The following is a 17,570-nucleotide window of genomic DNA, read 5'->3' as shown; positions in this document are numbered from 1 at the left end:
GAAAATGCTTCGTCGACACAGATTTCCCGCGGAATGTTTTGTGAAATACAATATTTGCGAGTTTGTGTGTTAGGCAGCGCACATCTTATCAACCATATCTACTGCTCCTTTTGTTTGATTATAACTTAAAATTATTTCGGGTTTATGTGATTCTTCGTCAACTTGTATATCGATGATAACTCAACTACTATTTAGTCGAAATGAAATTTAGCGCCATTAGCGGAATGTCAAAAACTTTTTCGAATATTGCAATTTTCGTCGATTATGTTTTAAAAATTCGTATAAAATCCATTTCTTGGAATATGAATTTGATAATTTTCCAATGTGTTAATAAGAGTAGTTGAATGCTAGTAGTTGTTGCTAGTAGGGGAATAATGAGAGTTCTGCAGCGGAAGTATTCCTTCATTCCTTCGTGACGTCACACGGGCCTGTGTTGTTGGTTGCCTACCTCGTGCGACGCCACCTAGCGGTAGGTGGTGGAACTAAAAGGGCGTGGTTGGCCTGATAATCTATAGATGGCGGTCGCAGCGCCCTCTGGTGTCGGGTAGTGAAATTGCAAAAGGGAATCTACGAGCTGAGCTATTAAAATAAATTTTCTTGTATTGCACTTTAGGCATGATGAAAATTATTATTTTATATGTAATTGAAAAGTGCAATACAAGAAAATTTTAACATCATCATCGTCATCACACCATTCTTCAACCCCTAAAAAAAGACGTGAGCCAACACCAAGAAACCTTTTCAATGTAAAACCTCTAAAAAACGAGAAGAAGAAGTAGCCGATGATGGTTATTCTACAACAACAACAAACTCTTCGGCTTCGCTATCGGCTATTGAAAAAAAGTTAGCGCAAATGAAGGGATTTAAGTGTAATTTCGTTAACAAGCCCAAACTTCCGTGTAGTGAATTGGAGGTAGGAAAATTTTATTCGATAGTTTCTTTAAGTAAATTAGAAAATGCGAAATTTCCTGCACTGCTAGTAGAGCTGGAAGAAAATATTGTATTTCTACCGAAACGCTATCTTAACATGGTGGATGATGAATTTATTGAACTTGTAAATTCAGCTGACGATTTGTATGGCGTTGGGTTAAGATTGAACGGTTATATGGACATTGGAAAGGCTAATCCAATGATGGATTTCGAATTTGTATCCCATTAAGTACTTTATATTATTATTATTTTAATATATGTGTTAAACTTGCATTGTTTTTTATTATTTTTTTCCCTTATAATACTAACTTTAACGGTAAAATTAGCAAAGTGTTTCAGTAGCTCAGTGAGCTATTCATCTTAGAGTTCAATTTACGCAGGTACATATGGTTTATTCATCTTAGAGTTCAACTCCCACCCTTCTGAAACATTTTTTATTTCTTAATTATTCAATTCAATAATTTACCCCTTCCCTTAAGTCTTCATTTTTTTCAATTTAAATTTTATAATTTTAACACGCCCTCCAGCTTTCAAAAGTGGTGTATACGTCGCCATTTTAATAGCTCAGCTCGTAGATTCCCTTTTGCAATTTCACTACCCGACACCAGAGGGCGCTGCGACCGCCATCTATAGTTTATCAGGCCAACCACACCCTTTTAGTTCCACCACCCACCGCTAGGTGGCGTCGCACGAGGCAGGCAACCAACAACACAGGCCCGTGTGACGTCACGAAGGAATGAAGGAATACTTCCGCTGCAGAACTCTCATTATTCCCCTACACCAGACTTTACTACTACTACTACTACTACTGCCGCACTACAACAACAACAACAACAACAACGATGAGCGCTTAATTAACACTAGGAAAAAATTATGCGAAAAAGATAATTTTTTAGACGCGAATGAACTTGGTTTTTATAGCTAAATTAATAATAAAATAAAATATATAGCGGAAATAAGTTTTTTTTATTTTCTTAAATTTAAAGTATATATTAATAATATAATAGTATATTGTTTTATATGGAAGAGAAGCAGTGCTTTTTATGGCGTGGTCTGTCGCTTAGCGACGAACGCAGTGAGTCGCTAATGACAGATGAGCCGTTAAAATTGTGGCGTGTCCGACAGTTTGCCGGACGAACGAAGTGAGTCCGGCAATGACGGACCAGCCACAAACGAATCTGCTTCTCTTCCGAATAAAACATAGTATTTTTTCTTCAAACGTTGCAAATAATACGGCGCTAAAGTGAAATGTTCTTCAACGTTATGGCGCTAAAGTGAAATTTACTTTAGCGCCATAACGCTGAAGTACTTTTTTGCTATGTTGATCTTAGCAACCGTCGTTATGCAACAATGACTTACTTCTACCGCGAGTAAACACGACAACAAAGTTGTCATTTAATGACGTTTGAAGAAAAACTTATTTTTAAAAATTTACACAATGTTTTCATGTTTTTTTTTCGAAAGCACAGTTGCTGTTTATGTTGTGATGATGATGAGAAGGGCAGCAGCAACGGTGGCGGCGACACCAAACGGTGAGCAATATTTTTCTCGTTTTACTATTATTATACCCTATTTTTTTTTCATTTTTTGATGTTATAGAAATAATTTATGTAGAGGATTCACCTCCACCACCACCGCTGATACCGATAGCATCGAACGGTAAACAATATATTTTCATCTTACTATAATTATCTCTTATTTTTTTATTTTTTATTGATATAGAAATCATGTACATGAATACCGATAGTGAAGAGGAGGAGGAAGAGGAGGAGGAGGAGGAGGAGGAGGAGGATGATGATGAGGAGGATGAGGATGAGGGGAATGGAAGCGAAAGCACGCTATACTACCCTCAAGGACAAGATTGGAGAGATAGTCCTGTATCTCCCTCAGAACAACCTCCTCCCCCAGTTTCACCCTTCATCGAAGTATTTGATATCGATTTTTAGATGCTATCAATGGTAAGCAATATTTTTTTCTCACCCTAGTATTATTATATCTTTTTTTATTGTTATAGAAATTTCGGCGCTAGTGAAAAAAGGAGGATGTTGGTGGTGTGGTAAGTCACTCTCTCTCTCTCTCTCTCTGAAAATGGGGGCACTTCTATTGGTCACGTGTGGTGGCGTGGGGTGGGGGACTTCTTTCGTCAACGCCCATCCTAACCCCACCATGCGGGGTGGGGGCTTGGAGGGGCTCTGACGTCAGAAGTATCCTCATGCCATGCTGTGACGTCAGAAGTGTCGTCATTTTCTACCTACTGTTGCTATTTTCATCGATAACTTGCAAAATTCGCTATAGAATTAATTTCTTGAAGGATCCTTGTGGAAATATCGCCAATTATTAATTAAAATATGCTCTTTTTAGAGTTGCTTCGTTAGTTAAATCACCATCAAAAAAGCTCATTTTGTATCTTGGATCCAAATAAGTTGACATATCTTATCAGCTTTCTTAATAATTTCGTAATAATTAATAATTTAATTAGTAATAAAATATGCTATGCCCCATAATAAATTTATTTATAACAACTGAATCGCTAAAATGGATAATCCCACTAAATTAAGTGTTTAAAATCTGTTCTGTTGTTAACTTAACAGTACCAAAAGCTCATACCAACATTTTTTAAGGCTCTAAACTTTTGTTTCACTTTATATATGCTAATACCTCTAGGATCGCTTGGCGATAGATGCGTTGTGCTACGCGTTCAGAATGTTGTCTCCATAATAAGCCATATCTTGGTAATAGCGTCCAAGGTTCGAATTAGCTTTTGGGCGTAAGGGTTACGTGTATCTTTTTACGGATGATAATCTTTGCTAGCTCCACGTTGAATTTGATTACACAAATCTATATTTTTATGAATAATTCTCATATACTATATATTTTTTATAATTCATGCATTTTTTTTCAGGTAAAAATGACTTCTGAAAGTAGTTCCATCTCAGATGTATCCGCTATAGAGCTTCTACCCATAGCGAGAGATCAAGATTTTCCAAATCAAGTATTTGACCACTATAGCAGCAAAGAATCAATTAATGAAATAAATCTCATTCAGCACAACTTAAAAGCTCTCATACGGTCACGTAAAGAACAAAGATTTATAGATTATTTTCTATCAAACGAAGCGGATGTTAGAGACAATTTTGATAGTGATGGTTGTTTTCGTTTGGCTTGTGATGGAAATTTGACAGAAATCATAATATTTTTGGTACTAAAAGGAATCAAACCAATCCTTGAAAATAATAATCCATTGTACATCGCATCCGAAAACGGAAATTTAAACTCCGATATACTCCGATGCATTACGCCGCAAAATACGCGAATCTAGAGACGATTATTACTCTATTGAAACGAGGTGCTCGATTGGATATTAAAAATGAGGTTGAAGTTATGCCTATCGATAATATCTACGCAGAGGATTTAGAAAAACATTTAGATAGCTGTATAAAAAGGCGATCATTCCTTTTTCAGGAATGTGAAGAATCGAAGGTTTTAACATTCGATTATACAACGTTGTTTTCTGTTAAATCGTCAGAAACAGAAGTAATCCTGCGTATAGGTAAAAATCCCAAACTGCATCATTTATTACATCACCCGCTTATTTCGACGATATTCTATCTTAAGTGTTTTAAAATGGAACGGTTATTTAGGATTAATTGTGTATTTCATTCGATGTTTGTGGCCTATTTAATCGGTCATATTTGTACTGAAAGATATACCGATAATAATTATGGTTTTATCTATCTATTAAGCATTACTTATGTTATATTCCTCATAAAAGAATTTCTACAAATGTACTTACATACTTACGATTACATAATGGACCCTGAAAATTATTTAGATTTTTTTATATTGTTTTCAACAGGGTATACGTTATTAAGTGATATCGGTAGAACGGATTTAAGTTATTATAATGAAATATTGGCCGCAGCTATTTTCTCGTCTTCACTTAAAATGATGTTTTTAATTGCTCGAATTCTGCATTTTTCCACTTACGTTTCCATTTTTAAAACGGTTTCGTGGAATTTTTTTAAATTTGTATTATGGGCTTCAATTTTACTTGTGGCCTTCACTTTTGCATTTTACATTATTTATCGTAAATCATACGAAAATAGTACTGACATAAAAACGAAACATTTTTTGATAATCCAATTTCAACATATATTAAAGTGATCGCGATGTTTTCCGGCGAACTTGATACTGGATCGTTATTACAAGACGGAAATTTAAGCTCAGTTTTAGACATAATAATTTTCGTATTTTTTATTTTCTTCGTAACAATAACACTTTCTAACGTAATCAACGGTTTGTTAGCGATATTCAGACGATAAAAGCAAAAGCTGAAATCTTAAATGTGATAGAGCGAATCAATCTCGTAGCAAAACTGGAAATGGTGCTACGTGATGATAATGTTTTATCAAAATGTTTAAGAATTTTCGTTCGTGATACCATGTCAATTCATGATTGTTCCACATGTATTCGGTTAAATCGAAAGATCTCTATGTTTTCCGAAAATCGCATATCGATCTTTTCTTATACCAACGGAACGCATCATCATATATCAATGAAACTTTCAGCTTCAACATGTCGAATTGTGAACGAATGTGGACATTATAGTCCACCTCAAATATCTTTCAATAGAAACATTATTAGAAGTACTGAAAATATTATTTCAATACGTTCGAGGAAATAAATTATTTCTAAGACATAGATATTGGACAATGAAGAATTCGAAAATTTTTTATATTTGTTAATATCGTAATTATTAATTTTATTGTATGAAACAGAAATGAAATTATTGTGTTCTGTTTGTTTAATATCGCGGGTATAATCTTGTTCCGTAGTTATATTTCGAATGGAATTGTTTTTGTAATTTTAAAGTTTAACTAGTTTCATTTTAGCTGCTTTTATATTTTGCTTAATGTACTTTTATTTTAACTCTGTTTTTTTTTTTATTTTATGTTTTCCAATTTCCCATCTCAATTTCTAAAAATCTGATAATTAATGGAAAAATTGCTGTAACAGCTAACAAGTATTATCGAGGGAGAAAACTTTTCATGCAGAAATTAACTTACTAGCCCCTGAGAGCTACACCATTAAAAGTTTAAGTCTAAATGATCTTCCACATCCACCCATCGTTTTCTCGATCTGCTCTTTTCTTTATGTCACAGAGCTCTTCAACTTTCCTTGTTGTCCTCTCATCGTTAATCGAGGCATATAATTTTTTTTAGCCATATACATATAGGGTAAAACGCCAGTAATTGACCGTTGGTCGGTGTTTGACCGTTTTTGTAAAAAAATGTGAAAAATAAGGATCCAAGGAATATCTAAAAAATTATAAATATATCCATAAATAGCCACCAGTCTCCTCTCCACCCCCTAGTACACAAAAAGTCCACGACCATACGTTCTTAAGTTTTTGTTTAATTTCGCGCTAACTGCCGGCCTATTCGCATCGTGCTAAACGTACTTTTTATGTTTAGAAATTCACCCAAACAGGGTAGTACTATTCAGCCATTTTTGCATGTATGATGTTTTTTTTTGTTTGCCAGTGATCTAATAATTAAGTTTTCTATTGGTTATATTAAAAAAATACCACTTTATTTAATTATTTGTTGAAATAAAATTTATTTAAAAATTAGTGTTTGACCAAACGGTCAAATACTAGACGAATTGGTTGTTTTATAATCTCACAAGGATTTATCCTTGTTTATAGATATACATAGTTATCCAACCGGTCGAGTTGGGTTGCTCTAGCTCGTGCTGTCTCTAACGGCAAACGAGAAAAACATCATTTATGAATGAATTGAATAAAATTGGAAATCCAACTTGTAGTAGAAGTTGCATACTCAGAATAAAAGATTAATTGAATTTATGTGATTGAACACGAAATTATTTAACATATAAAATATTTAATTATATTAAACATTACATCTAAATATTTTAAAAAATATCTATCTGTCCTTTTTTTATAACAGAGAACCAAAAATTGCCTTGCTAATTAAATGGTGAGTTTTGATTTTTGTTCGTCCTATTGCAGACTTAATTCCAGACGTGGTAGCGCCGAGCGTTCCTACACATATCAAACGAGTAGGTAGTATAAACAAAGTTTTTTTGCAACTACTCGTGTTTGGATAAACGATTTCACGTATACAAATTCGTTCTTTATTATTTCGTCGTTGAGAATTTTTTGGTTAAAATACAAATACGAAAATTAAGAAATATTAATTAGAATCAATTAAATAAATGAAAACGAAGTATGTATTTCTGATTTTATTAACGAGTGTTTCTAAATTGATGTGAAAGATTTCAAGGGATCATTTTTCAGCGAAAATTACGGGGTGTTTTTCATATAACTTTTTGCTCAAAACCAACTTATAGCTTTAATAATAATTAAGGGAAAAATCTGCAACTTTCTTATTTCTTGACATTTTACAACTAGCAAATTGTTAATTTGGCATAACTTCATTTCTTTGACTAATAATAACCAATCTCTGAATTAATTCACTTGAGCCTGTATATTATTTTTATTTTTTTGTGATCAAACTAACAATTTTAGGAGAAAATGTCAAGAGACAAAAAAGTTCCGTATTGAATCCCACTATTTAATTTTTAAAAAGTTTTTAAATAGAAAAATGTAGACGTATTAAAAAGTTCTAATGCAAACTATTATGGGGTTGATTTTTTCAGCCTCTTGTAATAACATTTTTGCGTTATAAAATCGTCAAAAAATGTCATTTTATTAACAACAGTTATCTGCCAAATTTCAATCTTCTAAATTCCTCCATAGTGGATTTATTAAATAAAAACAATTTTTTCTCCTAACTTTAGAGTACTGTAACTCGGTGGGGAAGAGGTTTTGAACAAAAACTTATATGATCTCCTTAATTTTTGCTGAAAAATCACTCCTTGAAATCTTTCGCATTAATTTAGAAACACCTGTATATTAATGAACTTTTTAAAGGTGACTTAACTGAACATAATGAAAATCATAAATATATAATAACAAAAAACATGACAAATCCTGCTAACTACTTATAATTGCAAATGACAAATTACTTATGTTGTAAAATAGTAACTTTATTGCTTATTTTAATTATGCATGGAAAGGGACATGATTGCTGAAAAAACTAAAATGATTTTTGTTTATGGAGCAGGGATATTAATTATGCCCAAAATTTATTCGAACAAAGATTTCTAGACAGAAACATCCTATCTTGTGTAAGATCTTCAATAGAGAAAAAGGCGCTACAAGAAATTCAATGTTTAAGCTGCTGTTTGTAATAATCCATATATTTCTTCTCGCGTAATTTCTTATGACTCTGCTGTACCCCATGCGGTGTACTTAGATTTTTACATTGCCATAAATTTCACCCGTACGCTCTTTGCATCACGTCTGTCAAGTTAGCACTACATCTTGCGATTTGAATAAAAAAACTATGCATTAATTATATTATCGCTTAATTTGTTGTAATTTTTATGAATAATTTTTGAGGTATTGCATTTTTGAGGTAGTGCTAACTTGACAGTGGGAATCTATGGTAAAGAGTGGAGACAACAAAAAACTAATGACGTCATAAATTGTCGCTTAATTTGTTGTAATTTGTCGTAAAGTTTACAAATTTGTCGCATCCTTTTTTATAAACAATATTTGAAATATTGCATTTCTTTCCTTCAAATTTATTTTAGTTGGTGGCGTAGCAACGCGCGCGGGGTACAGCTAATATTGTTTATAAAAAAGGATGCGACTAATTTGTAAAGTTTACCACAAATTATAGCAAATTAAGCGACAATTTATGACGTCATTAGTTTTTTGTTATCTCCACTCTTTACCATAGATTCCCACTGTCAAGAAGTTAGCACTACCTCAAAAATGCAATATATCAAATATTGTTTATAAAAAAGGACGCAACAAATTTGTAAACTTTTCGACAAATTACAACTAATTAAGCGACAATGAATGACGTCATTAGTTTTTTGTTATCTCCACTCTTTACCATAGATTCCCACTGTCAAGTTAGCACTACCTCAAAAATGCAATATTTCAAGTATTGTTTATAAAAAAGGAAGCGACAAATTTGTAAACTTTACGACAAATTACAACTAATTAAACGACAATTAATGCAATAGTTTTTTTTATTCAAATCGCAGGATGTAGTGCCAACTTGACAGACGTCTTTGCATCAAGAGCTTTAGGAGAATGATATCCAAAAGCCATTTTCATTTTGTTATTAGATACAAGTATGCTTTATTGGTTACTAGAAAATTCTTATTGGTTACGTGAAATGAATTACTAACGACGTTGGGCAGTTAATATATTTTGTGGGATTATAGGTAACTTTACAATTGGCTCTTCTTTCGAAAAACCATGCTTATCAAAAAATATGTAGCCTTTGAAAAGCATACTTAACAATTGAAAAATATTGATGGCGCTTCTAATATGCAATAAAAATCGTTCAGAATACTTTCCGCCTTTATACGATGAAAGTTTTATCTGAAACTTTTTTGAAAAAATTGATGTTTTATGAGTTATTAGGTAGTCGCAATTTGAATGACTCGGTATATAAAATATAATCTTTAAAACAAACTTCTTAACCTTTCGGCAGGCGCGCCTATTTTTATTACACGAGCAGGCGCGTAGTGTACAATGTACACATAGGAAAATTTCTTCTTTTGGGGGAAATTTACATGTTGTTAATTCACAAAAAAAAAACAATACAGAGAATACACGACACTTTATTGTTATATTTTATGTGTTTACAATAACATAATAACATAATAAACAACTAATAAATCAATTATGAGTCAGAGTCTGAATGCATTTCACAAGTCGAGCAAGTTATCATAGTTTTTGAGTGTTTTTTACATATGAATTGCTTACATTTACAACATTTTTGTGTAATATTTGTATTTGTACACAATTTACACCTCCCTCGTTTTTTAGATTGAGTTGGTTGTGTTTCCGACGTCCCGCACTCAGCGCCCATGTAGGATATTTGCAAAAACGCTCGAATATCCTTTGGCAGCGAAATTATTTGAGCTCTCATAATTAGTTGCTCTTTCATTAAAGTAATTGCTTAATTATATAAGAAAATTCTTCGACGACACTGATTTCCCGTAGAATGTTTTGTAAAATACAATATTTGCGAGTTTATTCCCGCTATATTTAGCAGCGTAAAAAACAGGGCTAATGACCATCGTCTAGTGACCCTCGAAATAGAGTAGGCAGCGCACATCTTATCAACCGTATCTACTGCTCCTTTTGTTTGATTCTAACTTAAAATTATTTCGGGTTTATGAGATTCTTCGTCAACTTCCGGTAAGTCGTGCATCGTGGATAATAATAATATAACGGCTTTGTTTTTTCTTGGGACATAAGAGACTAATGCAGTATCTTGTTGAAAGCCAAATAAAGATGATTGAGGTTGACGATTTTTATTTGGCAAAAACTCCGGAGGAATTTCACGTTTGTTTTTACGTAATGTTCCGATGAATGTAATTTTTTTTCTAGAAGATATTTAGCTAAGGTTAAGCTGCTATACCAATTGTCCGTCGTTAGATTTCTACCAGAATTTTCAATTGGTGTTATTAACCGTTTCACAATGTCGATGGGTGAATTGGAAACTTTTGGTTGTTGCCCACAATAAACTTCAAAGTTGCTGGTATAAAAAGATTTGGCATCGCACATGGCAAAAATTTGTATACCGTATTTAGCAGGTTTGCTTTGTATATATTGCACAAAACTACATCTACCTCTAAACGAGTGCAACATTTCGTCAATGGTTACATATTCGCTAACGTTATAACTGTTTTTACAATTATTGACAAAGGAATCAAGGATTGATCTGATTGGAGCCAACTTACCCGTTTTCTTCCTCTCATTCCTTGTTGATTTATCATCAAAACGAAGACTTCTCAACAGAAATAAAAATCGTTTGGAACCCATTACTGCTCGGAGAAATTGAATGCCGGTGCCATCACTATTCCACAGATCCATCACGTTTACATGAGATCCTTTCTTCGTACCAATCAAGAAAAGAGTTCCAAATAAAGCTAATATTTCGCAAATGGTTGTATTTTGGCAGTCTCGTTCCCTCGAATATGAAATCGTATTACGTTTGGATTCGATGTATTTATTTGTATATCGGACAATATCGTTGATTATGTTTGGAGTAATAATTGCTTGAAATGCACTTATTTCGTCGGTAATGTTCCGTGTTTTTGTTGTAAGTCCAGGTAGAACTTTTACGATATTTTTACCCCTAATTTTCGAAGGTCGCTTATTAGGATTTTTATACCATTTCAATGATTCGTCATCTTGTTGGTTTACCTCAGACTTGCTCGCCGAACTTGTCTTTTTTATTACTTTCGGTTTACCTCTTCCTAGAAAAAAGTCACCACTACTTGTGTGTGCTTCCTCTGTTTCATTGGCGCTCTGCTCTGAGTCACTATCATGTTCACTTTGCACAATTTCTTCTTCTTCATCGGATATATCGCTATCGTCGATACTTTCCTTAGGTTCCTCTTCCAAAAAATCTAACAAGCCATCTCTCAAATTATCATTTCCTGACATTCTGAATAAAAATAAAGAAATCATTCAGGTAAAAATTAACTAAATAAATCCTAAGTTTTCAGCGTTAAATTCGTGTTTTAAAAATAAAGATTTCAAAATATTAACCTACCTTAATTAATTAACAGTAACACGAACAGGCGCGTACGTGTATTTTATACACAAACTCACTTAATCTCACTAATTTATTTTTTTTTATATTTTCTAAGCCTCTCAAAAAATTTTCAACCGTAGCCTTCAAAAGACAAATTAACTCTAAAGGAATACCTGCTTAAGAAAGGTTTATTTCTCCGGAAATTACGTCATTCTACCCCTTAAACACAATTGTGTGTACTTTGTACACAAGCGCGCCCGCCGGAAGGTACCTATCGGTACCTACCGACGAATAGTCTCCAACAATTCGGTATTATTCTCGAAGGACACTTTATCGATTTTTTTCTATGCAAGAAATACTAAAATATATGCAACTTATTTTACGTTTTTCGTAGTAATACGTAAGGGCGCGTATAGTAAAATTTAAATTTTTATGAATGGCGACACATAAATTACCCTGCCATCTGGGTATCATGTGCACAAACTAACATCGGTTGAATAACTATATATATCTATAAACAAGGGATTTATATTTGATTAATAAAATGGAAAAATGTGTAATACCTGTTTTTTAAATTTATATCTTCCCGTTTAAGTTGTTTAGTATTTGACCAAAACTTTTATACTTTAAAAGTGAGATACAATCAGTTTAAATATGCGGTCACAAACACTCAAAACTGAGTTTTTTAACCGATTTTAAATTTTATAAATATTTAAGATTAATATAAATATAAGTGTAAATGTTTTTTTAAACCTTTTTTATAACAATAAAAGTAATTGACCGCACTTAAGCAGTAATGAGTCAGTGTAAAATTAAAAGGATAACCAACCGTTTATCCTTCAAACGTGACTCTTATAGTGGTCAATTATCAAAAAATGGAAAATCTATATGGAAAATTTAGCAAATATGAATCAGGTAAACATTTTTTTAGTACCAATATGACAACGAAACCTATGTTTAAAAATAGTGAAGAAGATCTTTAAAAGACTCTCGATGTAAGAAGTAGGGGTTTATCTGATGAAAAAGCAGCCAAGATGTTTAACGTTCCAAAGTAAAATCTTATTTATAAAGAAAAAGGAACTCCCCGGCAAACTCGTTTGGTGAAGGGAAGGTATGGTAAGGAGTGGATATCCAGTGGTATTGAAGTTATTAAAACGTGCTCAGAATTTTAGGACCAAGAATTTCTTTTAAAAAAATGGTTCCCCCAAAAGAAAGACCTACGGATCGTAAATACCGATTAGAAAAAAAAAATTCGCTAAGAATGAACGGATGAATGTGTGAACGGTTCATTTTCTTTTTTTTTTTTTTTTAAAGATGAAAGGGGTAAATCTAATCAATGAAATTATGGAACAATAAATAATAAGGATGTTGTGATATGGATGGGAAAAGTTATGATTAACCGAAATAAGCAACTCTTACCTCAGTTGGTCGAGGTCTACGCCCAAAAATTTATGGAAAATGGTGGAAAATATTAAATCCGGTTAAAATATCCGGGTCGGGTTATAGAAAAGACTTAACCGCGACTTTCAAACGGGAGTGATATTTCCGATGTCTTCGGATTAGCCTCAAGACGCCAAAATTTAATCGCAAATTTTCCAAAATGTCTATCTACGCTGATTTACACTCGTCGTTGCTTTTCTTCACTACCGGCAGAGAGAATTGTCACCAAAACCAAAGAGACCGAGTTTTCAAAACCGGTCCGAATTTATACTCGACTCGAATTTCCAAAAAAAAAATGTACCTTATCGCGCAACTCCCAAAAGTAAAAGTCAAAATAAATACTGTAGGTATTAAACATCTGTCTTTTATTTAAAAACTAAATCCCTTATTAACAAACAAAAAAAATCCTCCCTCCCAAAAAAATTAATAAGATTATTAATAGATATTTTGCAAACAAAATTTTAAAGAAATAAGGAATAACGACATCTAATGGGTAAAAGGAAAGGTAAGGACAAAGGATTCTCAAATTCTGCTGCTGAAACAAAAAAAATATAAAACAAATTTTGCTACCTGTCTATTGAGAAGAAACACTAAGAAACAGAAAAAAAAATAAAAACGTAACAAGGGATCTACAAGAAAAATAATATGGCTCGGTCAAACACTGGTGCGTTTACCCTACATTTTAACTATACAGGTGGTCCGCTACTAATAGGACACAGGGCAACAGTGAATTCCTTACATTACTATGTAACCCAATTTATGTTAGTCCAATTTGTTAATAATACGAAGAAGATACAGATAGTGTTTCGTGATCACATACAAGAGAACTACCCGTTCTCTGAGTAATCGTCCAGTAATTGTGGTTTTCTATTTCTTAAATCAGTTGAACACAATACAATCGAATTATATGACAAAACTAATATTTATTAATAATCTTTTTTTTTGTGTCGCTATGACACTGTTGCTAACGAACGAACAACTATTTTGCGTTTTGGATTGCAAAACCCATTCTTTTAAAAATAAAAACTTAAACGTTCCAAATCATCAACATTCTCCCACCTGAGACACTTACTCACAAAATCTCATAGGTAATTTGACCTCGCGCCTACATCGCGTTTTCCGAACAGCGTCACTCTCGCACTTATCACTATCTTCTTCAACCGATGCTGGCTCCGACGTCAATAAGGGGAGTGGTTGCTCTTCTGAATCTTGACTCGTGCACTCTAAGGGATAGAGTCTCTGAAGTGAACGAATAACTTATCCATATGGAGTGTGGAGTTTCACTAGTCGCACCTTTCCATCGATACCAGGTATCAGTTCAATAACCCGTCCCATGATCCAGTCAAGCCGTTTCGAATTGTCATTTCCAATTAAAACCACTTCGTTCAAGCTCACGTTTCGCGGATTTTTCACGAATCGCGTTTGTTGTAACTGTCCTAGGCATTCCGACCGAAATCTTTTGCGCAAATCGTCACTTAACTTTTGCAAATATCGATACCGTCTGTTTAACGCGTTTCTATCCACGGTATCCAAGTCCGGTACACCACTTTCTCTAAGATCGCGCAAGAACACTACCGGCGATAGAGTAATTAAATCCTCCGTTTGCTCCGAGAGAAATGTTAATGGTCGCGAATTTACGACAGACTCACAATCACATAAAACAGTATACAGTTCGTCTTGTGTCAATTTAGCTTTTCCCAGCACTTTCTTTAACAGTTGTTTGAGCAGTCCTATAAGGCGTTCCCACCAACCTCCCCACCATGGTGCAGACGGCGGATTGAAACACCATTTGATCTTCTGTGCTGTGCCGAAATTTGATACTTCTACCCAATTTAATTTAGAAAACAGATTTTCTGTTCCGACAAAATTTGTCCCATTGTCTGAATAGATCACATTTTTTCTACCCCTTCTAGCAATAAATCTTCTCAAAGCCCTTATGAATGTTGCCGTCAATAACGAATCCACCAACTCTAAATGAACCGCTCGATAAATAGCACACGTGAACAAACATATCCAGGTTTTTCCTCCATCGCGTAAATACAATGGACCGGCCAAATCCACTCCAACAACCTCAAAACAAACAGCATCTTTCACACAATTTGTGGGTAAAGGCGGGGCTTTCTCTTCCGCACATTTTGCAGTGTATCTTTTGCAGATAACACAATCGTTCACGATAGTTCGAATTACTTTTCGTCCTCCAATCACCCAATATTTTTCACGTAAAATATCAGGATATCTACAGTTATATACAAACCGCAACATCCAAGCAATCATTCGAACATTTTTCCTATAACTTGAGAAAAATCGATAGAAACGACTTGCATCGTTGATATTTATCATCGACACAATTGTTTTTTTCTTTCTTTCAGCATTAATTTCTTCTTCATCTTCGTCTGGTTCAATCCCACGCCATTCATTTGGAGGTTTCATTAGCCACTTAGGGTCCTCCCACCATTTCGATTCGAACAATTGTTTGGGAGAACACCCTCTAAATGGCAAATCCGCTGGGTTAATTGTACCCGGTAAATGTTTCCATGCTTCTACGTTCGTGTTCCCTGATCTCCTTCACCCTGTTCCACACGAAAGTTGACCATTCTTGACGACGTTTTATCCATCCAAGCACCGTGGTAGGGTTAGTCCAGAAATAAACATCCTCAACGACGTTTAAAGTTTCTTGCACGCTTATAGCAAGTCGAGCACCAATTGTAGTCGCTAACAATTCCAGTCTTGGAATGGACGTCTTCTTGATCGGCGCCACTCTCGACCTTGCTTGTAACAAGATTGTTTTGACCCCTTCATAGGTTTCAACTCTCAAAAAGACAGCCGCAGCATAAGCGCTGTCGCTAGTATCGCAGAATGTGTGTAGCGATGACCTGTAGTTCTCGTTTGGCCCCATTCTTATCCACCTGGGAACAGGAACATTTTGTTCGTTTTATCATCTATCTCCTCATCCCATCCAATTTTATTTTTCCACATTTCCTGTAACATCAGCTTAGGGTACAAAGTTGTGGGGCTGGTTACTCCAATTGGATCGAATATTCGCTGAGCGTAAGAAAGAACAATTGTCTTCGTAATCACGCTATTCGTTGTCTTAGGTGTATAACAAAGCATTAGAGTATCATGTGTTGTATTCCAATTTAATCCCAATAATGGCACAATGTGATCTTCCAAACTTTCTATCTTGCTACACTCCCACCCTGTCAACTCAAACCCACCTTCGGCCATCAGCGCAGTGGCTTCTCTTACGAAAAGATCTTTTGTTTGCTCATCAACACAATAAATGTTTTCCCCTTCTCCTCCACAACATTTTTCAATATGTTGCTCTAAAGTAGCGCCGAGTAGAAAAGGACTTGAATTCACCCCAAATACCACCCTTCGGTGACGATATAGTAAATCTTTTCCTTCGTCTGTCTTCCATATGAATTTCAGGAAATCTCTATCACTGACATTCAGGCTAATTTGTAAAAACGCTTTTCTGATATCCGATGTTACTCCAACCCTTCCTATTCTAAAGCGTAACAACACATCAGGAATCAACTCAATCAAATTTATACCTTTTTCCAAGCAATCGTTTAGAGATGGTCTTCCTTTTCCTTGGCTGAAGCATCAAATACCGGACGCACCTTAGTTGTGGTACTGGACTCTTTGAATGCGGTAAATAATGTGCGGTATTGTCGATTTTATCTTGGGGTATCGTTTCTATAATCCCTTCCGACAACCACTGTGCAAAAACATCAGAGTCTCCTTCAACATCCCCAGTTGCTTGAAGTTTGTTGTATACAGATTGAAGTCTCTTCTTCGCCAAATTGTAATTATTCGGTAATGGTGGATGTCCTTCCTTCCAAGGCAACTGCACCTCATACCGTCCTTCTTCATTTACCACTGTCGTCTCCTTAAACAATGTTTTAACTGCCTTTTCTAATTCAACTTTAGACCGGTTCTCTTCTGGATCCGAAATTCCTAGTACATCCAGCTGCCAAAGTTTTGAAATCGGCATATCTTTTGTCAACAACGACGTGCTAGTGGCAAAAACGTTCCCTTTTGAAACTTTTGTCGTTTTTATTTTTCTCATAAGTGTCCACCCGAATAATGCCTCCAACGGTACGAGTCCAAATTTCAACTGCAGTTTCTTACCGGTAAGTAGTTTCCCAACAACATCTGCTCGATTGCAAAACCCATTCTTTTAAAAATAAAAACTTAAACGTTCCAAATCATCAACAGGTAGTTAAAGTTAATACTTTATTTTCGTTTACTCTTACCTTATTGTTATGTTATTGTTTGTTATATATAAACAATATATATTTTATGATTGAAGTTGTTTATTACGTTTCTATCAGTTTCTATTACATTTTGCATGAGACTGTTATAATGGTTTTCTGTCGAATGACGCCTGCTAGAAACCCCCTAACCTTTACAAATATCTTCTGGCAATCTAGGCAACTTACATCACAAGATCTCCCTTCTTTAACTATATATATATATATATATATATTTATTTTTTTATAAACCTAAAAATAACTTATAAGTAATCTAACTTATTATTTA

At 34.3% G+C, this 17,570-nt stretch overlaps 3 protein-coding genes across 7 annotated transcripts in view; 1 reads left to right on the top strand and 2 right to left on the bottom strand.

Moving 5' to 3' along the window:
* Positions 1–17,570, top strand: part of LOC111421684 (nucleolin-like) — a 376,547-nt gene that overhangs the window by 5,447 nt on the left and 353,530 nt on the right. Inside the window, exons 2-7 of one of the 5 annotated variants that reach the window (XR_011642035.1) lie at positions 2,400–2,462; positions 2,530–2,589; positions 2,653–2,888; positions 2,945–2,986; positions 3,833–4,787; positions 4,827–13,380. Coding sequence is in view for 1 of the 5 variants with exons in the window: in XM_071200567.1 (XP_071056668.1) it covers positions 2,417–2,462; positions 2,530–2,589; positions 2,653–2,876 (330 nt within the window). In the remaining 4 variants the exon portion in view is untranslated. Of the gene's footprint in view, positions 1–2,394; positions 2,463–2,529; positions 2,590–2,652; positions 2,889–2,944; positions 2,987–3,832; positions 4,788–4,826; positions 13,381–17,570 lie in introns of those variants that run through there. The other 4 variants (XR_011642036.1, XR_011642037.1, XR_011642038.1 and 1 more) reach the window with 4 other exon arrangements.
* LOC111422063 (uncharacterized) lies at positions 12,866–16,289 on the bottom strand. Its single transcript, XM_023055270.2, has 2 exons — positions 16,199–16,289; positions 12,866–15,372 (listed from the first exon to the last, which is right to left on the bottom strand). The coding sequence occupies exon 2, from the start codon at positions 15,363–15,365 to the stop codon at positions 14,283–14,285; it is 1,083 nt and encodes a 360-aa protein (XP_022911038.2). The 5' UTR covers positions 15,366–15,372; positions 16,199–16,289; the 3' UTR covers positions 12,866–14,282.
* On the bottom strand, positions 15,535–15,921 carry LOC139432048 (uncharacterized). The gene has a single exon (XM_071200383.1). It carries the CDS (start codon positions 15,919–15,921, stop codon positions 15,535–15,537), a length of 387 nt encoding a protein of 128 aa, XP_071056484.1.

This window comes from Onthophagus taurus, chromosome 11 (genome assembly GCF_036711975.1).
Source record: "Onthophagus taurus isolate NC chromosome 11, IU_Otau_3.0, whole genome shotgun sequence".
Taxonomy (NCBI): domain Eukaryota; kingdom Metazoa; phylum Arthropoda; class Insecta; order Coleoptera; family Scarabaeidae; genus Onthophagus; species Onthophagus taurus.
Note: the sequence above shows the minus strand (reverse complement) of the source record. Positions and strands in the feature narration are given on the sequence as shown.

Excerpts from the sequence above, each read along its gene's own strand:
- LOC111422063 (XM_023055270.2), bottom strand. The coding sequence starts at position 15,365 with ATGATAAATATCAACGATGCAAGTCGTTTCTATCGATTTTTCTCAAGT.
- LOC139432048 (XM_071200383.1), bottom strand. The coding sequence starts at position 15,921 with ATGGGGCCAAACGAGAACTACAGGTCATCGCTACACACATTCTGCGAT.